The following is a 27,031-nucleotide window of genomic DNA, read 5'->3' on the forward strand; positions in this document are numbered from 1 at the left end:
TCATAAGTTGGTTCAAGAGCTCTTAGAGGAAGAAAAGGAAAGTGATTACAATGACTGGTTTGAGCCTCGAATAACTAAATTATTTTTTGAAAGATGTTGAAACATGGAAAAAAGACATTGTACAATCAACAATCAGACCATCTGACAGCATATCTAATGTATCACAGAAATCAAAGTCATCTTCTCTCACTAGATCTTCCTCAGTGTCTTCAGAGTTAAAAAGGCCAAAGCAGAACAGCCTGCTGCACTGGCACGAGTTGCTGCCTTGATAGAAAAACATGCTTTGCAAATGGAGGAAACAAACTTGAAGTTAGAGATGAAGCAAATTGATCTAGAAGCTGATCTTGCAGCATCAACTGCTAAAATGAAAACCTTGCAAAGTGATGAGGTGGACCAGAAACCATCTTTAGGTGCCGGCATGAATGGATATTATAGCTCTCATCAAGAACCAGATTCGATAGATGGCAAGGTGGAATTTATGCAGTTAGGTGCTAAACCAAAAACTCCACTTCAACAGACCATTGGTGAGAGATGTAAATCTTCTCCCAGGAGTTTAAGCTCAGCAGAGAATAAACCTTAAAATAAGAATCCCACTGAAAGTGAAACTGAAGCTGCAACTTAGAATCACAATGCATCTCAAACGGCACAAGATTTCCCAGATGTGGCCGTTACTGCTGATAATGAAAATTTGAATGTTGTTATTCAAAGACAAAATGACAAAGCAGAACTTATTGTCAGCCAGCAAAGTCTTTGTTACCTCCGAGAAATATTTCTGTGTTTGATGGTAACCCATTAGAATACCAGTCTTCAATTGTTCATGCATTTGAACAATTAATTGAAGACAGGACTAAAAATGATAAAGACAGACTGTATTGTCTAGAACAATTTACATCTGGTTTGCCAAGAGATTTGGTTCGCAGCTGTTTACATATGGAAGGAAGTAAAGGCTACAGAGAAGCTAAACAACTATTAAAGGAGCACTTTGGAAATGAAATGAAAGTTTCTGGAGCTTATTTGGATAAAGCCTTGAACTGGACAGCAATTAAAGCTGAGGACGGAAAAATGCTGTATGCATATGCAATGTATTTGAAAGGATGTTGTAATATAATGCAAGATTTACAGTATTTAGAGGAACTTGAAATCCCATCAAACTTAAGGCTGCTAGCATCCAAACTACCTTACAAACTGTGAGAAAGATGATGAACCACAGCTTAGAAATACAACAGAAAACTGGCAGGAGAGTCAGATTTAAACATCTTGTCGAGTTTGTGGAAAACCAAGCTAACATGATTTTAGATCCTTTGTTTGGAGACCTTCAAGACCAAACAACAACCAAAAAAACATTCCCAAGAGGCAAAGGTGAACTAAAATCAATAAGAGGTAAAAACAGCAGTTTGTAACATCAATAGTTACCGAGAAAACAGGATGTGCTATAAAGCAATCAGTTTTTCCTCCACCACCTCCTGAATCCACACCCAGTCCCATCATCCCTCACTGTGGATTCTGCCACAGAAAACTGAGCCGACTGTCTGGTTTTAAAACACGACAGTAAAGTTGAATTTTTGAGAAGTCACGGATATTTGAGAAGTCACGGATATGGGTCACTCTAAATAGGTCATTTAAGCAAAAATTGTAAGAGGAGACTAATGTGTCAAGTTTGTTGAATGAGACATCCGACAGTAACATCCGACAGTACTCCATATTAAAAGTGCAAAAGTTTCAAAGCAGGACAGTCAAACTGAGACTGAAGAAACTCCCATAAGCAGTGCTCTTGTTTCAGCAGGTGATGCAACCGGGGGCTGGGAGAGAATGTGCACTTGCAATTGCTCCCGTCTGAGTTAAGGTGGCAAAAGGGGACAAATATATTCAGACCTACCTATGCTTTCCTCGACCCGGGCAGAACGGCAACGTTTTGTACTGAAAGCTTCATGAACCGGCTAAGTTTGAAAGGATGCAAAACAGAGATACTTATGTGAACAATAGGACAGGAAAAGCCTGCAGGAACTTATGAGGTCAGAGGACAAGAGGTGGGAGACTTGGAGGGCTGCACATATTTGGACCTGCTGAAAGTTTACACACAGGATAAAATACCCGTCTCAAAAGAAAACATCATCACACAAGCTGATCTGGACATGTGGCCTCACCTCAGGGGTGTCTATTTAAAAATTGAGGCAGACATTGAACTCCTCATTGGAACTGATGTTCTTCGAGCATCAGAGCCATGGAAATAATAAATAATAACGGACCGTACGCCGTGGAAACGGTACTTGGATTACCAAGTGGTAACTAGACCACTTGGTGTTGATAGTACTGATCTCAAAAGAACTCTATGCGGCTATTAGCAAACACCAAACGAAATACCCCGAGGCTGCTTTTATTGTTGCAGGTGATTTCAATCACTCCAACTTGAAGACAGTTCTTCCTAGATTCCACCAACATGTCTCCTGCCACACCAGAGGAGACAAGACCCTGGACCATGTCTACTCCAATCTGGCTGGAGCCTACAATGTGACACCCCTCCCCAACATCGGACAATCAGACCATCTCTCCCTGTTCCTCACACCTCGGTACTTACCACTCATCCAACGTGTGAAACCTACCGTGAGGACAGTAAAGGTGTGGCCAGAGGGCTCAGACGCTGTGCTCCAGGACCGGTTCAGGAATACAGATTGGACTATTTTCCACCATACAGACTTGGATCAGTACGCCTCATCTGTACTGAACCATATTTCCACCACCATAGAACGTGTCACCACCTGCAAACGCATTACCATGTACCCCAACCAGAAACCCTGGATGAACGGAGACATTCGTCTCCTGCTGAAGGCCCGCAACATCGCCTTCAGGTCAGGGGATGCACAGACTTACAGTGCAGCCAGGGCTGAGCTGAAGAAGGGAATCAAGAAGGCCAAACACCACTACAAAAGGAAGGTGGAGGATCATTTTTCTAACGCCAACCCCCGACGTATGTGGCAAGGCCTTCAGATTCTCACAGACTACAAGAACCCCAATACCACCCCCGCTTTAACTGATGTCTCCTTCCTCAACGAACTTAACAACTTCTATGCTCGTTTTGAGAGAGGGAATACCACAACTGCAACCAAAGCAGCTACCACCCCAGGCCAACAGCCACTGACTTTCCTCCCCACTGACGTAGGAGCAGGATTAAATCCCACAAGGCTGCGGGTCCTGATGGCATACCTGGACGTGTCCTCAGAACGTGCTCTGGGGAGCTGGCAGGCGTGCTGACGGACATCTTCAACCTGTCCCTGGCCCGCGCTGTGGTACCGACCTGCTTCAAGTCTACCTCCATCGTCCCAATCCCCAAGAATCCCAACCCAACCAGACTCAATGACTACCGCCCGGTAGCCCTTACCCCCATCATTACCAAGTGCTTGGAGCGGCTGGTCCTAGCACACCTCAGATCCTGTCTCCCCCCCACACTGGACCCCCACCAATTTGCATACAGGCAGAACAGGAGCACAGAGGATGCAGTCTCTATAGCGCTGCACTCTGTCCTTTCTCACCTGGACAGTAAGAACACTTACGCCAGACTGCTGTTCTTAGATTTTAGTTCAGCATTCAACACTGTCATCCCATCACAACTCATTACCAAACTCACAGACCTCGGCATCAGTCCACTCATGTGTAACTGGTTGCTCGACTTCCTGACCAGTCGACCTCAACATGTCCGGCTGGACAACCACTTCTCATCCACCATCATCATAAACACCGGAGTGCCACAAGGCTGTGTGATGAGTCCCTTCCTCTACTCCCTCTTCACCTACGACTGCAGACCTGTCCATGGCTCTAACGCCATCATCAAGTTCGCAGACGACACCACGGTGATCGGCCTCATCAGAGATAATGACGAGGCCGCTTACAGGGAGGAGGTAGACCGTCTGGCTGAGTGGTGCGACAAAAACAACCTGCAGCTGAACACCGAGAAGACCAAGGAGCTTATCGTGGACTTCAGGAGGAACGCTGACCCACATCCACCCATCCACATTAAGGGGACAGTGGTGGAGCGTGTGGACACCTTTAAGTTCCTGGGAGTCCACATCTCCGAGGACCTGACTTGGACGACCAGCTGCTCCAAACTCATTAAGAAGGCGCATCAGCGCCTCTTCTTCATGAGGACCCTGAGGAAGAACCACCTGTCCTCAGAGATCCTCACGAACTTCTACCGCTGCACCATTGAGAGCATCCTCACCAACTGTATTACAGCTTGGTACGGGAACTGCTCTGTCTCCGACCGGCAGGCGCTGCAGAGGGTGGTGAAAACTGCCCAGTATATCACCGGGACACCGCTCCCTGCCATCAAGGACATCTACAGGAAGCGGTGTTTGAAAAGGGCCGGGAAAATCACAAAGGACTCCACTCACCCAGCACACACACTCTTTTCCCTCCTGCCCTCTGGGAGGCGCTACAGAAGCCTACGGACCAGAACCACCAGGCACCGGAACAGCTTCTTTCCCACAGCTGTCACGCTTTTGAACGCCTCCTGACATAAAACATAAACTATAAGGACTGTACTCCCCTATCCTCTCATACAACAATAACACATGGACTATCCTCACACACACACACATCACGGACTGTTTTCTTCACACACATATACAACCTGTAAATTTTATCTGCCATTATTTATCTATAATCCATTCCCTAACATTCTTGTATGTTCTGTATATTCTGTATAATCTGTGCATATAGCTCCCATATTTATATTTATACACAATATCTATATCTCTTGCTATAACCCCTTATAGTCCATACATACATAGTCTTGTACATCTGTAAATAAATATTTATATCTCGTAGAGCACTTCTGGATAGATGCAAACTACATCTCGTTGCTTGTACTTGTGACAGTGCAATGACAATAAAGTTGAATTCTATTCTATTCTATTCTCACATATTCCTGAGCAGAGTTATGTGTGTGAAGAAATCCTCCTGGTTTATCTGGGGGTGTGTGTGTGTGTGTGTGTCTCACCGTTCTCTGGCTGCTCCTTGATATCTGATTCGCTGGCCTGGTTGGGGCTTTCTGATTGGCTGGTTTCTGGAGAGAAAACAGAAAAACTACGATGAGGAAGGAGAGCTGGAAAACACACACATACCCCCCCCCCCCCCCACCCCCCCACACACACACACACACAGAGTCTTAGGCACGGAGTTCACTGACAGCTGGGATGTTAGAGTTCTCTGACTCTTGAAACAGCAGCAGAAACTGTTCTGGTCCACTGAGGAAGACGGACCTGACCCAGAACCAGAACCAGAACCACAAGTGTCCCCTGTAGGATAAGTCAGTTAGGGTTAGGTTTGTCCTCCAGTTTTTCTTAGCTTCAGCAGCTGCAGCAGAACCTGGGGGGGAAGCAGCTGACTGAAACTTTTCCTCTTTCCTTCCCATTTGATCCCAGTTGTTCCTGAACTCATCGTGTAATTCTATCTGGCTGCCACCAGGCTGCGCTGTGCTTTGACTAGACTCTCTCCCCCAGCCCCCACAGGGGGACAGAGGGCAGCATTCATCAGGCCTGTTAGCATGCGGCTCACCGTGTCGTCCTGCTTCAGCAGCTTAAAACAAAGAGCATCAGCCTGAAACCATGGCAACTGGAGGGGGGGGGCAGCCAAGGCAGGGGGCTCTACCCCTCCCTCCCCCATCTGCCCCCATTCATCAGTTAGCAGGTTAATTAAATATGCTAATGAGGCGTGGGAGCAGACAGTCTGCCTACAGGGGCTGGACCATCTGCAGAACCGGAACCAGAACTGGATCTTTGGCGGTCCGGATCGGTTGGAACATGTGGCAGCATCATTCCTGTCCTGTGTTCCCTGCAGTATTCCTGACTTTCTCTGGAGTTCTTGTCGTTGTAGCAGAACTTGTTCTGACCCACTCATGCTGGGAAATCTGGCAACCGGGTCAGAAGTAGATCTGCAGAACCCAAACAATGCAGACGCTTTACGGCTGAAATTATTTGGAAAAACTGGGAAAACTTGTTTGGATGAAAAATTTCCATGTGGAAACATCCGATCCCGGCGGTTCCGGATCCACAGACGATCCACAACTGTCGGATCCAGGAGGAATTTCTCATTGGTTCTGCTGTGTCGGTTTGGGTCGCTCTGTTCCATTCAGGAATAGAACCTGACACCAGAACAGGCAGCGGGAATACCGAGCTTCAGAACCAGAGGGAGCTCAGAGTCGAACCGGTTCTGGACGGAGAGGGAGGATGATCATCTTGTTTTAATATTTGGTTCTGTTTTTCCTCCAAATTCAAAACCAAAGGAGCTCCAGTGGACCCGGTTCGTCTCCAGCAGAACCAGCTGCTGATTCTACGGATGTTTGTCATTTACTGGGTTCTGATGACGATCCGACGGAGTCCACAATCTGGTTCTGATCATCTGGGTCGGCCTCAGCTGCTGATCTGGACTCTTCTGGTTTTCTACAGCAGCGAAACGGATCTGAACACGTATATCTATGTGAAGGAGCAAAAATTAGATCAGTGTTAGTTTCAATCTGACAAACGCTCTGAAACTCAGACCGTTCTCTCTAGATCTGTTCTCTCTAGATCTGTTTTCTCTAGATCTGAGCGTTTGTGAGATTGAAACAAAACAGATCTAATTATTGTTCCTTCACATAGATATACACGCTCAGATCTGTCTCGCTGCTCTTAACTTGTGGCAGCTTTACTAAGTTTCACCTCTAAATTACTCGAACACGGTTCTGGACCCAGTCTGGTGTGCACACACAGTAAACCCGCACCTGCAGGGTTCTGGTGGCAGCGCAGCAGAACCACGACTCGCCTCCATCTCTACGCCAGCAGTAGCCATCTTGCCCCCCAGGGGGGCGTGGCCTGTTTGGGTTTCAGTCTCTTCATGTTTGAACAGAATCGAGAGAAACAGACGTTTGCTGAACGGAGAGACGTCCAACACTGCCAAGGAGACGCTGCCAACTGGAACACACACACACACACACCCCAACACACACACACCAACACACCCCGTCAGAGCCAGAGATATCTTCATGTTTTCAGTCTCAGACACACTTTAACGTTTTCTGTCACAGTAACACCCTGCTCCGCCTCACTGACAGTGTGTGTGTGTGTGTGGGTGTGTGTGTCTGGCAGCCATCTTAAAGCTTTGGCAACCATTTTGGAGCTTCTCTCTGTTTGCTTTGAGTCGCTGCCACTCGCTACTGTCTGCCAGAACAAAAGAGCTTCTGCCTTTACCAGCCGGTCACACACACACACACACACACACACAAACACACACACACACACACACACCCACACACCCACGCACACACACACCCGCTGAGTGTGTTCACCAACAAGCTCTCCAAACCATCCAGCGCAGTTAAAGTTCTGCGGGTTCTCTACTGATGTGAACTAAAACCAGTGACTGTGATTGACCTCTGACCTTTGCTTGACCTCTGACACAAACACCCGGTTTTGCAGAATCCAGAAGTGGCAGCCATGTTTGTAGTTTTTATCATGTAAATAAAAAGTGGACCGTCTCAGAACCACAACAGTTCTGGTTCTGAAGTGGCTTTAAGGTGGAGCCGCTCCAGAACCAGAACTAGGTCCGAACTCATCAGAACCAGAATCAATCTCAGGAACACCAGAGGAATGGTTCCTGGAGGTTTCAGTTTAACTGGACCTGGTTCTGAAATGATGAGACTCACTGTCTCGGTTCTTCAAGCTTTCAGAACCGGAGGATGAAGAGGGATCTACCCGAAACCCAGAGCGGTCCACATGGTTGGGTTCTGGTTCTGATGGACCTTTGACTTCTAGTTACAAACAAAAAGACCCGACCCAGAAGATCAGAACCATCATTCTGCCTCAAACTCCCACAATGCCTTGCTTCACCTCCTCCGTCCAGCAGGAGCAGCAACGAGCTGCTCAGCTGCTCACGACTCAGCGAGACAAGATGGCTTCCTGATCACTTCCTGAACCTTCATCACTTCCTGTCCTTTATTTCCTCTGTTTGTTGCTCCAGTCCTTCTTCCCTCCGTTGCTCAGCTCATCCTCTTCCTCATCTGCAGGCCGATTGATGCTGGTCAGTTATTGATCACTGATAGATGCTGAATGTTCACAGGAGAGCACCAGCCAATCAGATCTCAGGAACGGATGAGACCTGCTCTGATTGGCTCCCGTGTTACAGAAACTTTCTTCTCGCTACAACTTTTTCCTCTCTGACCCAACAGAACTATATGTCTGTGTCAGATAATACACCCACACACACACACCCACACTGTGCTGCTTTATCTACAGCGCTTCCATTATAGTCTGCTACCAACTCTGATCTATTAATCACAATGTGTGTGTGTGTGTGTGTGTGTGTGTGTGTGTGTGTGTGTGTGGAGGTGTGTGTGTGTGTGTGCAGTCCAGATGGATTGTGGTTCCCTCCAGAACAAGAACAGTCTTCAAAAGAGGTGCTCTTATTTTGGAGGGTCAGGACTTCTAATCTGGAATGGGCCTCTAAGCCCTCAGGACCATGCTGCCGCCACCAGAACCACCAGTACACAGAACCCTGAGGACAGAGCAGTTCATGGACAGAACCAGAACAGAATCCGGGTCCAGATCCAGCAGCTCAACACCACTGAATCCGGCTGGCATGTCCGGTCTGCAGGAGAGGTTCAGGTCAAAGGTCAAAGGTTCCGGTTCTGGTTTCTGTCGTTCCTGAACACCTCGTTGCCCAGTTGGCATCACTGAGGCATGCTGGGAAAGAAGAGATGAAGAGGAGGAGGATGAAGGATGCGACCTTCAGCGTCTGTGTGGAAAAGGTCAAAGGTCAAAGTGGGGGCGGAGCAGAGATGAAGCTGGAGGATGATGGAAGAAAAGTGATGAAGATGAGGAAGAGGAAGGTGAGTCCTGTGCCTCCAGCAGAAAATCAAAGTGAGGAAGAGGAGCACACACACACACACACACACTGAGCCCAGCTCATCCCAGTACAGACTCCCAGTCTCCCATCAAGGCTTCCAGCTGAGCAGAGAGGATCATGGGAAATCCTGGACAGGACAGAACCGGTCAGTATCCAGCAGTAATTCAGAGTCCATCTGTCGGACAGTCAGTGAATGCACCCTGTACCTGGACTCATCCAGAACCAGAACCAAAACCCAATTATCTGGACTTGTCTTGCGGCAGGTTCAGTTCCTCCAGTGTCCAGCTGACGGCGCTGCTGCTGTTGCTATGGAAACAGCTGGTCAGGTGACCAAAGCAGCTTAATCAGCTTCGTGTTTTTAGCAGCAGCCGGTCCGATTGGGTCAGGAAGCAGAACCAGTAATCAGGTTAGAGGATCGGCTGCTAAGCGGGTCACCTGCAGCTTAGCTCCGCCCCCTCCTCAGGTGGAACCTGAGCCCAGCCCTAGCCCCTCTGACCTCTGGCTGACCTGTGACTTCCAAACGGCGGTGGAGGGTTGATGCTGCGGGACGCACAGCAGTGGTCCCAAATGGCCTAGTCAAAGTCTGAAATAGCATAGCAGAACACACAAACAGGATGAACACGGAACCGGTTCCGGAAAGAAGGCAATGCAGACCGGACCCGCCCGGCCCGGTCCGGTCCAATCAAGTCGCAGCTCGTCAGGCCGCCATGGCAGCTGACTTCCTGTCTGCAGCGCGTTATCGATCGGTCAGAGTGAGACCTCTCAGCTCGCCGGCGGTGCGGGACGTGTCGTCCCCCCAGAACATTTGGGTCCGTTTGAGAGCATCCTGGCAGAACCGGCCGCGCCGCGCCGGCCCTTTAATATCTATCTTCAGAGTTGACAATCTTTGGAGCAATTAAAGCGATCGATGCGTCCAGAGAGGAGAGAGCCTCTTATCCCAGTAATAGCTCTCACTAAATAATGAATACAGGCCACACACACACACCCACACACACACCCACACCCACACACACACACCTCGCAGCGAGGCGCTGCATGGCTACACATACACCTCCCTGTGCTGCTCCTGATGCCTCAGATTTACAGTTGCACCTGAATGCACCGCTGCTAACAGTTGACAGAAAACTACAGCTCCCAGCATGCTTTTCCTCTCCGATACACCCCCACCGGGTCAGGTCTCAATCTCCAGGTGGTTCTGTTCCTGCGCTGGGCCGGGTCAGAGGTCAAGCAGAGCAGAACATCATCTGCATGGAGGAGAACCTGGAACCGCAGTAACAGGTGGGGGAGGGGCTCCTGTGATCTCCTTTCTGTGTGGCTGGACCCCTCACCCCCACCTTTGCACACACACACACACACACACGCACACACACACACACACATACAGTGCTCCCCTCCTCTGAACCCCCCTCCAAAAAGTTTCTGCTGAAGACTGAAGGAATGCAGGAGAAGAAGAGAGGCCCAACAGCTGCACACACACACACACACCCACACACCCCCCCCACACACACACACAGCTAGCAGAGCGGCAGACGTGATCCATCTGTAGTGGCGTTCCTCAGTGGGACGATCATTTTCCAGCAGAACTCGTCCCGACAAAGACGGCATTATGTTCCTCCTCCTCCTCCTCCTCCTCCTCCTCCTCCTCATCTCCGTCTACAACTGTGTGAAATAAGCAGTGGGGGGAGGGGGGGGAGCAGTGATACAGATTACACTGCTGCTGATCTGAACCGCTCAGATAAGGTTAGCTTCAGGACAGAGGAAAAGGAGGAAGAGGCCTGCTGTGGTTTCCTTGTGAATTTTTTTAAGACTGGAAATCAGGAGAAAGGATGACCGCCAAGGTCAACATGGTGGCCAAAATGTGTAATTTTCTCATTAAGCTAAGAGTTATTAGTGATGCACAAAAGCTGATGATCACTTGTTAAAAATGTTGTCCTGTAGTCACCATTTTTATACCTACATCCTAATGGACTGAAGCCACAGCACAAGATGTCAAGGCTAATGCTATGCCAATAGTTAGCTAAACTAGCAACAGTTTGGCTTTGCTTCTCAGTTAAGTAAAACTAGGCAAGACCATTAGCGGGAGCTAATCGCATCATCAGGAGCTAGCACCATTAGTTGGAGCTAACAAAAGTGACAGTGAAGTATCTTTAAACAGCAGCGGCGTTGGGAAGAACCGGATCGAAATGAAACCTGGAAGACCTGTGGTTCTGAGTGGATCCGACCTGAGGGAACAGAACCGCAGCAGGACAGGTCACTGAGCAGACCGTTAAGAGCTCAGAGGTCCGGTCAGGTCCACAGAACATCCAGAATCGAATATCAGCTCTTTGTCCGGTTATGACAGAACCATTTATAGTCGGGCCGGCCGAGGGATGCTATCGTTTAAAAGGAATATGGAGGGGAATAATTTATGAAACCACACAAACACACACACGCACACCCCCTCTGAAACACACACGCCTGCACGCCGAAACACACACGCACACACACTCACAAACACGCACTCACACTCTGAAACACACACACACACACACAGTCCCTCTGCAGTGCTGCACTGTGAAGGGCAGACCTGAGATCAGCATTGTGTGTGTGTGTGTGTTTCTGTATCTACAGCTCCTCCTGGAATACCAACAAGCGTGAGGTCGGCATCAGTGAACATGATCCGGCTCAGCAGGGACCAGAACCCAGAAACCCGACGGTTAAGCGGAGTCTGGATGCTGCTGACCAATCAGAGCGCAGGATGAAAAGGCGACATAAAAGAGAAAAGTTTGAAACGCAGTAAAGAGATCTGGTCCTGGCTGTGTGAGGATCTGATTGTTCTGACCTGTTTCATCAGGACATTCTCAGAATTTTATCGTTCTGCGTTTAACAAAAGCAACAAGCCAACCAACCCGTTCGCTAACAGGATGCCTGGAAAACCCGGCTTCCTGTTCCCACCTTCCAAACGGACTGGCAGGGCGCCATATTCTGGTCCACTCCAGGTAACAATGTGAGAAAGGGTCCCGAGGCGCACTCCCTGAGGAACGCCACTAATATATAACCATCCGGCTGTCACCTGAACTCCACCAGAGAGGATGGAAGCCAATAAATAATAAATCAGAATAAACTAAATCAAATTAAATTGATAAGAATAATTTGATATTTAATTTCAATGTGCGTTAGAATAAAGACAGTTCTTTGTTCTGTCCCAGTTGGGGTAGATGTGGAATATTTCTGTCTCTGTTAATTGGCTGAAAGAGAAAAATGATCACTTAGTCTGTTTAGGTGCAACTACGGCAAGCAGAATCACATTTAATCACAAAGCCTGTATCATTGATGCTGCTATGGAAAAAACCATAGAAGAAGAGTCACTGGGTTCAAGAACCAAAACAGGTTAACTTATAGAGAACCAAACAGACCCAAACAGGAACAACAGAACCAAATAGAACCAAAAGAACAAACACTGACTGGGTTCACATCTTCATCACCAACATCATCATCTTCATCACCACTAAAGTTCCTTATGATCAGAACCAACCAGAATCAGAACCACCAGAACCAGAACCAACCAGACCCACCAGCATCACCAGAACCACCAGACTTTCCAAATGCACCCCTTCTGCCCTTCTTCCTAAATCTGACCCCTGACCCCAAAACAGCTTTTCCTCTTGTGGGGACCAGGCTTTGGTCGCACACACACACACACACACACACACACACACACACACACAGGAACCCTCAGAGTGGGAGGAGCTAAATGATGAATGATCAGGGGCCTCAGGTATAAAACACTGCGCAGTTTTCACACTAAAACTTGGCGTACAGCAGATCTTCTCAATTCCAGTCCTCAGCCCCCCCTGCCCCCTCTGCATGTTTTAGATGTGCCCCTATTTCAGAGCAGCTGATCCAAATGATTGCATGACCTCTTCTGCAGGCATCAAGTCCTGCAGAAGTCTGTTAATCAACCACAGATTCAATCCAGGTGTGTGGAAGCAGGGAAACACCTAAAACATGCAGGGCAGGGGGTCTGGGGACCGGAATGAGAAGCACTGGCATACAGACAAGTTTAGAAAAGTTTAGAAAAAATCCGGATGTACAAAGCCATGCGCACCTTTCTTTTATAAATTCTAATTTGCGGGAAACAGACCAGCTGCTGGTTCGCCTGTCGCCTCTTTTATACTCTTTTCTTTATACTTATGAAAATTAGTATAAATACCCAGAAGGCTGGGACCACGGAAAGCGGTAACCATGACGACATCCTTGTTTGTGGCAGTATAAGTATTTATAATAATAATTATTATATATTTTATTTAAAAGGTGCTTTCTCACAAAATAAAACTAATGCATTTTAAAGGAAAAAAATCCAAATAAAGAAATAAAATAAAGATTTCCCAGTGCAGATGGCAGTTGGAGCAGCAGAGCGTTCAGCCGGGATTTAAAGACTCAAAGAGACTCTGAGTGGGAATGTGGACGTTTATTTTAAATACAGGAATCATGAGCAGAATCAAGTCAAAGTTTGCGTTTGACGCAAAGTTAATTTTTATACTTGCCGACTTGTGCGTAAAATGTGGCACCGCACATTTTTTGTGCGCAAGCCGCTTCAGACATGAGGCCCCTGGACGTCTGAGGAGGAGGAAGCAGCAGCTCGCTGCTCTGCTCTGGTAGCAGGATGGCTTCTGCTGATCCGGTTCTGCTGATCCGGTTCTGCTGAGAACTGTTTTAGAAAGGAACATGAACCGGACCAGTTCTGGTCAGATCTCTGCTGCAGCTTGAGGAAGAGGGAATGATGTCACAGCATCACTTCTGTTCCCATGGAAATGAAGCAGCCGGACTAGGACGGATCAGAACCAGACCCGGGGTGAGATGGTGGTCCGCTGGGCTCGACCCGCTTCATTCCCCAGCAGAACCGGTCCGGTTCCATCCAGTCAGCAGCTCATTGCTCCTCGTTCAGCAGCTGTCAGCTCCAGAACTGCTCCGCTGCTTCTGGCCCCCTAGGACCAGGTCGTAGTCAGACCGGCGCTGAGCCAACACCAGAACCCTGGAGGACAACTGTCAGAACATCCAGAACCAATCAAATCATCCCATCCACTGCCGACCCAGTTCACAGGACCAGACTCATCTGGACCTTCTGGCCTCTGACAGTTTCCAGTTTGTAGAACAAACAGTTTGGGTCTGAAGAACCAACAGAACCAAACAGAACCAAATATAACCAACAGAACCAAACAGAACCAAACAGGAACAATGGAACCAAACAGAACCAAATAGAATCAAAAGAACCAACAGAACCAAATAGAACCAACAAAACCAAAAGAACAAACAGAACCAACAGAACAAAATAGAACCTCCTCCTCATCAGCTCAGTAATCACAGTTGGGGGTCCAAACCATCCAGAACTGGCACAAGGACAGAACAGAACCCAGTTCCTCCTCATGAAGCCGGTACCGGGCAGATTGGGCCAGAATCAAACCCTCAGCATGGTTTCGTGTTTGTGTCCACAGATGGTGTCTCCCTCTTGGACCCAGCAGAACCGACACTCAGCTGCTCTGGACCGACCCATTTTAAGAAGATAACTAATAATAAAATAAGTGTAAAATCTTAATAAATAGGAAGAGATAAAATAATGTATTCGCCTGCAGTTCAGTTGCTTTAACTCCTTTTGTTGTTAATTTGTTTTTATTATTATCAACAAATAGTTCATTCGTCTGGAAGAAACAAACAAACTAAAAGTTTAAAATATCAGTTCCTTAATTTATGAATGGAAAAATGGAATAAAGAACCAGAACCAGACCCAGACCCGGTTAATTCCCGGCTCCTGCTTGCTGCCATATGCAGCATCTCCATGGCAACATCTGGACCAGCAGCAGCTGGATGCTCCGTATGTGTGTGTCAGTCTGTGTGTGTGAGCAGTTTTCTGGCTTCAGGCAACTCAGGGAAACCATCTGATCGCTTCAGGAGAAAAGCTCTGCTTTTAGGAGCGCAACCACACTACATTACCCAGCATGCATCACTAAACAGCGCCCCCTACTGGTCCTGTGTCCACGGCACTCAGCAGGAGGAGCCAAGGGAGAGAAACTGGACCAGACTGAGCTTCAGAACCAGGACCCAACCAGAATCTGATGGAAATAAAATGTGTTTGGAGATCATGGGGTTGTGTCAGGGTGAAGGGGTTCCAGTCAAAACTTATTCCACACCACTAATCCAACTAGCAGAACTGGAAAAAGTGAGGACCAAGAAAATTACCTCACTTTGTGGGTAAATGTGTTCCTCTATATGCAGTTCATTTAAATACACAAGGATAAAAGAACCTGGTTCATACAGTTATAAATGAATATTACACCCCACAGAAATGACCATTTATATAGAAAGAAAAAAAAGATCAATATAAATGAAATTATATAATTGGACTTATTAAAATTAAACTAATAAAAAAGAGAGATTTAAATGTGTAGTTTTTAATTTGATAGATTACAGAACAAATACATGTTTTTGTTCATTTTTAAAAGGCAGTTTAAGAGGCAAAAAACGGCAAAATCTGAAATAGCTTCAGTTAAAAATGTCATCAAAATATGAAAAAAGAAATGAAATAGACAAAATAAGATAAGAAAACAATAATAATATTAGCAGAGTTATTCATAAAGAAAAAGTGGAACGAAAGTTTGTGAAATAAATCTGGTTCTGGTTCTCACAGGCTGGTCTGACCTGAAGAGAACATACTTGCACTTCTATGCAACTGAGCACTTTGAATAGACTTCCATTCATTTTAGTCACTGTATTTATTGCTCACTCCAACCTTAACCAGAACCTGACTAGTACTGCCGATATAACTGCAGAAGTGGAGACTGGAAAAATGTCCTCACTTCCACTAATGACCTCCCATTATCGGTAAATGTTGAGGAAGTGGTTCTCTAGATGCCCTTTATACAAGTACACACACACACACACACACACACACAGAGCAGTCCACGGAAATTAGTGTTTATTAGTGTTTACTTTAGTGTATACTAAAAAATTAATGTAAGTAAAATGATTAATTAAAATTAAAGTAAAATGAAAACTGAGTAAAATTAAAATATTCAGTCTTTAGTTAAATACTTTACATAATAAATCAATCATACTTAAAACAGACAAAAAATTAAAAATCTTAAATACTTTAAGAAATTCATAAAAACATGAAAAAATTAAATAAAATCAAAATATTCCCGTTGACAAAGAGCAACGAGGAACCAAAGTCATGTTCCCTGCTTGTGTCCAAAATAACCTGATTCTGGTTCTGATGGACCAGTACGACCCAAAGGCTCTGTTAGTGTATATGCACGTGTGTGTGTCAGCAGGTGAAGCAGAGTTCAGGTGTGTGTCTGCAGGTCAGTCAGGACTTCAGTAATTAGTCCAGAAACGAAGTTTCAAATCTGGTTAAGAGCTCAGAGCTCACACACACACATACACACTCTAGCCCCAACCCTAACCTCTAACCCACAAACAGCATGTCCGCTCATGGAGACCAGGAAAATGTCCCCACAAGGAGCAGAGGTCCCCACAGCCCCACAATGTAGACAGACCATAGGTCCCCACAAGGACATAAAAACCTAGTTCTCACACACACACGCGCACACACACATATGTTTGCATGGCTATCTTTGTGGGGACTTTCCATTGATTTCCATTTATTTCTGCAGCTTAAAGCTAAACCTTATCCTAACCAAAACTCAATTCATACCTTAGTCCTACATCTGACCCCTGACACCAAAACAGCGTTTCCCCTTGTGGGACCCAGGCTTCGGTCCCACAAAGAGCAGTTGGTCCCCACAACGTAGTGTGTGTCAGGAAAATGGTCCCCACAAGGTATTAGAAACAAACGTACACACCTGCAGCAGGTAAGCTGAGCCGTCGAAGATGAAAAGTACAATCAGGAACTACTTTCAGCAGCGGATGAACACAGTGAGACAGATGGGTGAGGGAGGGTCAGGCCCCCTACATGCTGACCTCTGACCTCTCATTGTGTCTCTAAAGCGGCTGCCAGGGTGAGAGGATGACCTTTGACCCCTAGCCTTTTCTGCGCAAGAGTTTTAATATGAAAAGCTGCACCTGTCACTTCCTGTTTCTGCAGAAGACAAATGGTCCGAAAGTCCAGAACCGCTGAACCGGACCTCATCATCAGAACCAGGAACCTGCCCACCATCAGAACCTCCAGCAGTAAGGACCCACCTGAGTGCACGAAGTAGGCCAGGTAGAGGTCGAGCTCCTTGACAGAGACGCCGATGTGGTGCGGCTGGACGCAGAGGCCGGGGTTGGCGCACTGCGGCGCTTTGACGAGCCGCTCGCCGTCCGTGCTCTCCAACGGGATTCCCTTGAACAGGATGACCATCACCAGGTCCAGGCGCCACACCTTGTCGGCCTGCCGCAGGCAGTCGATGCGCCGCATCTTGCCCTTCTGGTCCGGGTTGGACAGCACGCAGCACGGCGCCTTCTTGCCCGTCACCGTCAGCACGAAGTCCTCCCGGAACTCGGGCCGGATGTCCTTGCGCAGCTTGGCTAGGAGGCGAGACGCCCACTTCTGCTTCACCTCGGGCTTCTCGCCCAGCAGCTCATCCTTCACCGCTCGCTCCTCCTCCTTTGACATGCGCTTCTCGTGCTTCTTGAAGTACTTCCTCTTGCGAGCCTGCAGGTTGAACCAGGTGTAGGCGAAGGCCCGGACGTGGGGGAGCAGCGCCTCGATGAACGGATGGAACTCATCCTAGGGACAGACAGAGACACGGTGAGACAGATCGAGACACGGCCGGCTGCTGCCATTGGCTGCAGTAACGCTGACCTCTGGTTGGCCGGGTGGAGAGAGCAAGAAGAGCAGCTTCCTGTTTCCATCCAACCATTTATCCATCCAGTTGTGTTAAACAACAGAACAGATTCAACCTTGCCTGAATGCTGTATGGGCCCCAGAATGCCGTATGGGCCCCATAATGCCGTATGGGCCCCAGAATGCCGAAGAGACCCCATAATGCCGTATGGGCCCCGGAATGCCGCTGAGGCCCCATAATGCCGTATGGGCCCCATAATGCCGAAGAGGCCCCATAATGCCGTATGGGCCCCGGAATGCCGCTGAGGCCCCATAATGCCGTATGGGCCCCAGAATGCCGAAGAGGCCCCATAATGCCGTATGGGCCCCAGAATGCCGAAGAGGCCCCATAATGCCGTATGGGCCCCAGAATGCCGAAGAGGCCCCAAAATGCCGTATGGGCCCCGGAATGCCGATGAGGCCCTATAATGCCGAAGAGGCCCCATATTTCCGTATGGGCCCCAGTGTCTGGCTGCATCATGGACGTTTTTCCACCTGATTTCTGGAAATGTATTTCAGATTTCTGATGAATTCCGTCTCTCTGCAGAACCAGGAAGCCAAATGGTTTCCCTCAGAACCTGGAGTCTGTTTTGCAGGTTCTGCTCCAGGATCAGGTTAGATTTCCAGAAACAAAGGCCGGATGTTGAGAGTGAGTGTTGCTGCTCTGCGTTGGAGCGCCAGCTGCAGAGCTGCGCCCCCCGCCCCTCACACACCGCTCCGGGTCTGAATACGGATCTTTGTTCCTTCTTGGATCCGCTCCAGGAGAACGGGTTTGTCTCCCAAAGAGCCTCCAGCAGCTCAGCGGCTTCTCTCTGAGCTCTGGGCGCCGGACGGTGCTCCTGCTCGGCGTTAGAGTCCGGGGGCGGCCGAGATGAGCTGGGCTCTGCCGCCGCATTCCCACATTCCTGACCTGCTCTGTTCACACTCCGTCTGTCTGCCGCAAACCAAATTCCACTTAACGAGTCTCTGTCCGGCCTCAAAAGCAGCTTTTCCTGCCAGCGAGGGAGATGATCCCAACATCCTCGGGAACGTTTTCCCAAATGTTTCCAGGAAACTCTGGGGAGAAGTTGCCGTTTCTGGAAAATTGTTCCTCACTGACTCCTTTCCTTTCAGATAATTCAGTCGTTCTGTTCTGGGAAGGAAAATCCAATTACAGCTTCAGGAAAACCAACTGAAGGAAAACAGGAAAATCATTTCCCAATTCAGGGATTTATTAAAAATATTTCTAATTATTTTTTTTAACTCACTTCTTCCGATCAAATCTGCAGAAGAAGGAAAAAATTTTTTAAATCCCCCCAAAAACAGGGGAAAAAAATCTGTCAGAAAACTGGAATTTTTTGTGTGAAATTTTAAATAATTTTCCTAGATTCTGGTCCTGGTAAATCTTTCTTGCTATTCCAGGTCCTAAAATCCCACTGCGGCTCCTCCGGGTCGGACGCTGATACTGGGAATAAAATGTGGGAATTCTGATCAAACAGCTGGAAACTTCATCTTCCAGGGCCGAGGGAGGGCCGGAGGGCCCCGGGGGGGCTGGGGGCCTGGGGGCCCAGGCAGGTTTCTATGCTCCCTGTTGGCACCGTGGAAACAGGAACAACCGGCCCAGTTGGCAACCAGCATGTGGAGGAGCAGAAACACAAATCCACTCCTGTCACTGCGATGCCTCTCACACCGAGGGGATCAGAGCAACCAGGGGGGTCAGCAGGGGGTCAGCAAGGGGCACCGGGGGGGGGCAGAGGCCTGCTGGACCTCCAGTACATCCAGGATTGCACTCCGGCGGCTCCAGGCGGATCGCTGAGCAGTCCGGGCCTCCAGAACAATGATCCAAAACTGAAATCCATTCAGGGATTAAAATCTGCAAGTTTAGATTTTATTCCAACTGCAGAAAAAGAACCAGAACCAGAACCAGCAGCAGAACCTCCTGGATTTAAACTCATAACCTTGCCTTTACTGCACAGTAAATTATTCTTGATTATGTTTCTACTTTTAATCATTTTCTTCTATGCTGCTGCTACACCTGAATGTAAAGAAGATAAATATTTTTATTTTATTCTATTCTGTTTTCTGTGGTAAATAAAATCACAGCCACAAAAATGTCCAAACTACTGGTGTAAAAAAACCTAAATATTAAATATTTAAAATGTTAAACAAAATTAAACCTGTTGAATTCAGTAATTCTATTTATATTTCTACTCTAGTTATTGCTTAATAATTTCCACAAATTAAGTGAACAAATATTGTTCAGAAATGTATCGAATTTAACAGGAGATATCACAAAAGATGCCCCCTAGTGGCTGGGCAGAAACCGCTGACGTCATCTCAATAAAACTTAGAAAACAGAAAGGCCCGATTATTTACAATTAACAATTTCAACATTTGGAGAAAATCTTCTTTTTTTTCCTAAACATTGCAGCAGTTAAAGTCAAAGAGTGAATCAAGTGTTTGTGACGGCAGCTGAGCGGGATTAGAACCAGCAGTCAGTCAGTCAGGCTGCTGATTATTGGTTTAACAGGCTGATAATCTGATTAGCGCTCCTGTTTGCTGCTCCAGCTTCAGACCAACTTCAAACACAGAGAAGCTCCAGATTTAGCGGCGTTCCTGCAGGAACATCCAGCGGATCAGAGCAACAAAAGGTTCTGCGGAGAAAACAGCAAATTTCATTCAAATGTTCCTGAATTATCAATAAATCTCATCCCTTCAGATTTAGCAGCACAGCCAGTAATTATTCAGCTCTGGGATTTAATCTAAATGTAATTTATTAAAGCCTTTGCTCAGATTAAAACGGATTTCACAGAAACGGATCAATTTAAATATTTGTGTCTGATGCAGGAATAAAAATAAAATCAGCCCAATTTGTTCTGAGGATTTAATCCGGGCTGTCCCCGTTTCCCTCAGAAACACGAAGGGAGACTCTAAATGCTGATTTTAACCTCTGACCCTGAATGTATCCCTGCAGGTTGCAGCAGGACTTTAGGTGTTTATGAGGTTTAAATTTAGGAAGAACCCAGGAGTCATCCGGTTCGGTCCGCGGAGTCACATCAGATCAGCTCCGGTTCCTGGAGTTCTGCTGCAGGCCGCAGGTTCGGTTCCGGCCCGAACAGCCGCAGGAAGGCAGGCTTCATGAGGAAAACCGGGCTTCTCGCTCAGACGCCCACAGGTGACCGAAACACGGCCAGAATCAGGACCGGAAAACCGGCCGCTTCTCCCGCTTCCTGCGCGGCACAGCCGCAAAGTTTAAGAGCAAAGAAAAGAGAAAAACCCGCCGGGTTCGGAGTCCAAATTCTGGTTCCTACCAGACCTGTCTCAGTCCAATCACAGCCGTGAGCCTGAGAGAGCTTCCCGAGTAACGGCGTCGGACGCCACCGGGCCGAACCGAACCGGAACACATCGCTGCCAGACCTGGTAAATGTGGACCGGGCTGTGGAGGAAGTTTGGCGCTCCAGCGGCAGCGCGCAGCCGCAGCCGCAGCCGCAGCCGCAGCGCCGCTGGCAGAAAGCCGGAGGTAAAGGGACTCACCTGGGTCAGACATAGCGGAGAATACATATCTGTCCGCTGGGCTCTGAGCTCCGGAAGGTGTGTGCGACCGCGCGCGTGCGCGCACGTGTGTGTGTGTGGGGGTGTTACTGTAACTCCAGTGTGTGTGTTGGTCTGTGTGTGTGAAGAGCGAAAAACAAAGTGTGTGTGAGAGTGAGTGAGGGGGAAACGGAGCCCTCCTTCTGCCCGCTTCGCTTCACATTTCCGGGCAGAGCTGAACTTCGGACCCGCCCCGGGTCACGGTCCGGACCTGTGGAGGCCCTCCGCCGGGGAGCGCACAACTTTCCGCCCACAATCCAACCGCATCTCCGGCGACACCGCACAAGTCCAGTCAGAGCAGCAGCGAGGACCTCAGGAGGTTCGACGGACAGAACAAAGATCCAAACCGGTCCCGAACTGCATTTCACAGAACCCAAGAACCGCGTCCAGAAGCGCCCCCCGCCGGCATCCCTGACCGCTCTGCGGTGCGCCGCGGCCGGCGTGCGGCTCCCCTGCGCTCCGGAGAAAGAGAGCGGTGCAGCAACGGAGTCTTTCCCGGGACAAGCGCTGCCGGGAGCGGGGAGAGGCGGCGGGACGACCCGGGAGCCGAGAGACTGTCCCGAACTCCTCCAGCTCCGAACACCGGCTCCTCCGCTGTTCCTCCGCCGGACTGCGTCGCTCCGTGTGCGGCCACAGACTGATCACACGCGCCGCTGATCGATCACAAATAAGAGCATCGATCCTCCGCGCGCACTTTCACAAGTATACTGCTGCTGGGTGCGCGCGCGCTTGCACGAGAGCGCCACTAGTGCCCTCCCCCCTCCTTTAGGACAGAGAGGAACAGAAGGTGGAATACCGGAGGAGAACCGGGTCAGAACCGCAGAAGAAGTTACTGAAGTCACCAAACTTCTTCATCATCATCATCACGATGATGATGATGGTGGGCTCAGCACCATCAGGTGTTTTGGGGGCGGAGCTTGTGTCTCAACTGTCCAGGTTAGAAGTTGAAAGACCCGACCCACATTTTTATCAGTCACAACTGGACTGAACCCGGTAGCTGCAGAACCACAGATGCTGCCATCAGAACCCATCTGGACAGAACCATGTGGGCCATCAGAACCGGAAACTTCACTAGTCCAGAACCAGGCCGTGCTGTGGATCAAGAACCGCCTCCACTGGTTCTGATCCAAAGCAGCCTGCGGGTTCTGAGGAACCAGCACCAGAACACACTCTGTGCTCTGATTGGTCCAAACGAATACACCTCAGCAGCTCAGCTTTGCTCTGATTGGACAGGTGATCAGAACCAATCAGAACTCAGTGAGCTGAAGGCCCGGTGAATCCTCAGAACTTGACCTGATTTCTAACCAGAACCTGAACCATCAGAACCAGAAACAGCAGATCCTGTCTTGGTTCAGGTCCATAGTGCTGAGTAGAACCCGTTCCTGCTGCAGGTTCCTCTGGGTTCTGCCTGAGCCCCCTGGTGGAGGATGGAAGTACTACCAATCGATCCCAGAGCAGGCTAAGGTAGTTATCGACGGTTCTTGAGTTTATTGTTAGAAAATCTAACTAGCGAAATATGCTAATGGCTAACAAACCAAACATGAGACTCTCAGTTGGGAATCGTCAAACAAACGTATGAAAGTGCAACGGTCCATCGACTTCAGCAGGCTCTTCTGTCACAGAACAACCTGAGTGTTTAAAGGCCAGGTCAGGTGTCAAAGGTCATCACTAAAACTAGACAGATTTGTGTATTTTTCAGGACATAAAAACATGATTGGGGTACGCTGAGCTCTGCTGCAAGGGGGCAGAGAGGGCAGTTGGCCCCACCAGTTGCCCCCTGTAGATACGGCCCTGGAACAACCAGAGAACGTTCAGCAGGAAAACCTGAGCTGGATGAACGGCAGCCTGGGGCGCCATCTGCAGGCGGAGGGGACGAACTGCAGCCTGAGAACACAACCAGAACCATTCCAGAACCAGAACGGAAACAGAACTATTCCAGATCCAGAACTTAACGAGGGTCCAGATCGGTTCTGTCAACAGAACCGAGCCCACGTAACTCCCAACAAAACCACCTGGAGGAAGAGGAGCTGAAACCCAAAACATCAACGTGGTCGTTGCCATAGAGACGGTGAAGGTTGGGAAGGCGGTGGGGGGGGGACGCTATAAGCTGGCACCGGGCCTGGACCAGAACCAGAACTGAAACATCTCCTGACTCTAATCTGGCAACAGAAGATCCGTCTCCAGGTTTCATCTGTTTGTCTGTCATGCAGAGGAGGAAGAGGAAGAGGAGGAGGAAGAGGAGGACAGTCGGTGTTTGATTCCCAGCCGTTTCACCATCTGTCTCCAGAAAGCCGGCAAGATGCCAAAACCCTGAGAGCCAGAAGGAGCCGGGAGGAAAGCAGCTTCCTGAATTATTGATCCCATCTCAGGAAAACAACAGAACCCGATCAGAACCAGAAACAGAACCTAATCAGATCCACAAAAACATCAGAACTTCATCAGAACCATGACAGAGCATCTGCAGCAAATCCAACACATTTCTACTAATGGCAGGATTTTAAAACATTCATTCCATAATTAATTTCAGATTTAAAGCATTAAATATTTTAATACAATTCATTGTTTTTTGTGTAAAGAGTTCTGGCAGGAACCTTTGTATTCCTGTTTCTGGTAAGTCGGTAAATTTGACGCACAGCTACATCGCTAACAGCAGCAATGAAGCTGTTTCTCTTGGATAATTTCTGCTTCTAAATGAAATGATGCTGGAAAAGACTATTGTTGTGTTCAAGTTATGCTAAAAAGAGTTAGCCTATCAGAAGCTAAGCTAGCCTAAAATAGCATTTGAATGCTAAACATGTTACGGCTAACGCTACTGTTAGCTGCTAAGGAATCTCAAAGATGAACTTTGCTCCAGTTTGGTGGTTGAACAGATTAAGTTGTCTGTTGATGAGAAGGTTGATTAACTGCATAAACTGTTTTAATGGAGTCACTAATTTCTCCTCATATCAGGAATTTATGCCTGAACCAGACACTTTACTAACCCAACCAGAACCAGAACTTGATTCACACCTCACCCCTGACCTCTGACACTTAACAAGGGGTCCACCGCACCAGAACCGGGCTTTGGGCCCCATAAGGCCAGTGGCCTTCAGAAGGTAAGTAAATGTCACCAAGATGGCCCTGAATAGCATAGCTAAACAAGTATACCCACACACACACGCACACAGGATTACTCAGCGCAGCAACAAAAGAACCAGAACCATCTCACTAAAGTCCAGAATCGGTCCAGTTTACGACAGACCTCTGGTGCTAGAACTGTCCTTTCGGCCCGGAAAAGGTTCTGACGGCTCCTGATCCAGGTCAGCAGGTTCTGATGGTTGGTGGTTCTGAAGTAGTCGGCCCGGTCCCAGCAGAACCACCACAGAGACCCGTTCATGGATCCATCCAAGGAAAAAAACTCAGATTCTTCCACAGAACCAAAATATCTGCTGAGCGCTGAAGGGAAGGCAGCCAGGGGTCAAAGGTCAGCCTCCTTACATTCATCTATTCTGCTTTCTGGCTCTCACACACACCCTGCTGCCCACGCACATCCCGGCTCCTCCAGAGCCGGCCCAGCTCTGCAGCTCAGAGAAGGAGCCTGCAGGCGAGAAGCAGGGCAGCAAACCCCCCCGCTTTGACAGAAAACCAGTTAAACCAGTCAGGGATCCACACCGCGCTGTGCTGCGGTTCTGATCCGCTCATCCTTCCTGTTCAGTGATCCGATTGGTTCTGGTTCAGCTTCTCACTCCGACCCAAACAGGCGACCCATAAGGTTTCTGTCAGGAAGTTGAAGAGAGAAAAAAGTTTATGTTGGAGCAGAAGGAGCTTAACACACCCACACACACACCCACGCCCCCCCCCCCCCCCACACACACACACACAGAAACAGGCAGTCGTGTTTTCGTGTCTTGTGGGATCTTCACATTGACATTCATTCATGTTCTACAGCTTAACCTCTGACCCAAAAACAGAATTTCCCTCATGGGGAGCAAATGTCCCCCAAGGAGCAGAGGTCCCCACAACCCCACATTGTCGACAGAAATAAGTTCCCACAGGGATACAAAAACCTGCTTCACACACAGAGAAACACACACACACCCAGATGCTCAGTCTGCCTCCAAACACAGAGCAAAACAACAGGAGAGCAGCCAGATGTTCGCAGACAAACAGATCTGCACACACAGCTGGAGACACACACACACCTGCAGACGGAGACAGGTGGGTCAGGACAACAGCCAGTCAGACTGCTGCTCTGATTAGTCATGTGACCGATCAGAAGCTCTTTGGACGCCTCATAAGTTGTCACAGAGCTGCTTCCTGATTGGACATTGATCAGCCAATCAGGGGAATCGTGTTTGATACATTCAGAAGAAACCTGATTGTCCAAGAGAAGAAGAAATAATGTATAAAAATAGAAATAATAAAAATAAAACATAAACTAAAATAAGACAATGAAAACATAATAAAATATTAAAATAGAAATGGTAAAGGAGAATAAAAATAAAATAGAAATCATAAATAGAATTAAAATTAAAACACTAATAGAATTGATAAAAACACAAATACAAAATCAAAAATATTAAAAATATATAAAAAAAAATTTTTATCATCTGCTGTTGGATCAACCTTCAGCCCTTGAAAACATGGAGAATCAGCATTCAGCTTCTATACGCCATAGATCTGGAACAAACTTCCAGAAAACTGCAAAACAGCCAAAACACAGAGTTCCTTTAAGGCTAAACCAGCTGGTTGGAGCTGCTTTACAAATATAATCAATGAAACATTAATAATCAATGCTACATTGGTCAATAATCTGATGTGAATCGGCGGCAGAACGTGACGCTTCAGTTGTTTCTGTTTTTAGGAAGTAAAGCTCTGTTGCTGAAATTTGCTGAACAAATAAAGTTTGATTGATTGAACATGTAAAAATCTGAATCCTGTTTAAACTGGAATATTGGACTTTTCTGCAGGCCACCCGTCCAGAACCAGAACCTGAATAGGACCAGCAGAGAGGAGGAAGCATGGAGGAATGCCTCCCTCTGCTGGCCGCCGCTGGGAACTGCAGGAAATCGGTTGATTATGATTTAGGAGTTCTGGTCAGCAGAACCAGAACTCCTGGTATCAGAGCACAGATGCTTTTATTCTGAATGTTCCAGCATCCGGTCCACCTACACTCTAGAACCTCAGAACCGGACATCTGGAATGTCTGCGGATCCGGCTGCTGCTGGCAGACCGGTACCGGTTCTGGTCGGTTTCATCCTCACTAATCAGGAACACGTCTGTTAGTCCTCGAGGGTCCGGTACCAGCTCGCCACGAACCAACCCGGAACCAGGAAAACATGACAAACAATATAGTTGCCGTCAGCAGAGACCCGGTTCTGCTGAGGTTCTGCTGAAGTCGATCCAGCTGTCTGCAGCTTATATGGAGGATGGAAGGCAAAGCAGCTCCATCCAGGATGGAGGAACAGGGTCAGAACCGAGTCAGAACCGGGTCAGAACCGTGTCAGCGACCGGGTCTAGCCAGGGTTGCCACCTTTCAGAAATCAAAATAAGGGAAGCCCAAAACGGCGTGTCGCTCTCTGGTGGTTCGGCCGCTGCAGGGACAGACGGTACTTCATGGCAGGTTCTGATCCATAGAACCATTGTTAATAGAGGTTTCTTAGAAAACCCCAAACTGTGCTCCAATCAGAGTCGCATGTTTCTACTGAAGTAGATTTATTTAAGCTTTAATTAAGCAGGTTTCAAATGTATTTGGTAAAAATCTGTTCTAGTACTGAGAAATTGATCATAACACATGATTTAATA

At 48.0% G+C, this 27,031-nt stretch overlaps 1 protein-coding gene across 5 annotated transcripts in view; it reads right to left on the bottom strand.

Annotated features, from left to right (window-relative positions):
* Positions 1-27,031, bottom strand: part of nfia (nuclear factor I/A) — a 75,833-nt gene that overhangs the window by 39,345 nt on the left and 9,457 nt on the right. For 3 of the 5 annotated variants that reach the window (XM_032572479.1, XM_032572478.1, XM_032572477.1), the window contains exons 2-3: positions 17,053-17,581; positions 4,994-5,059 (exon numbers count right to left, since the gene is read on the bottom strand). In XM_032572479.1, the coding sequence (XP_032428370.1) occupies positions 4,994-5,059; positions 17,053-17,581 (595 nt within the window). Of the gene's footprint in view, positions 1-4,993; positions 5,060-17,052; positions 17,582-17,656; positions 17,858-21,190; positions 22,163-27,031 lie in introns of those variants that run through there. The other 2 variants (XM_032572476.1, XM_032572475.1) reach the window with 2 other exon arrangements.

Source organism: Xiphophorus hellerii, chromosome 9, assembly GCF_003331165.1.
Source record: "Xiphophorus hellerii strain 12219 chromosome 9, Xiphophorus_hellerii-4.1, whole genome shotgun sequence".
Classification (NCBI taxonomy): domain Eukaryota; kingdom Metazoa; phylum Chordata; class Actinopteri; order Cyprinodontiformes; family Poeciliidae; genus Xiphophorus; species Xiphophorus hellerii.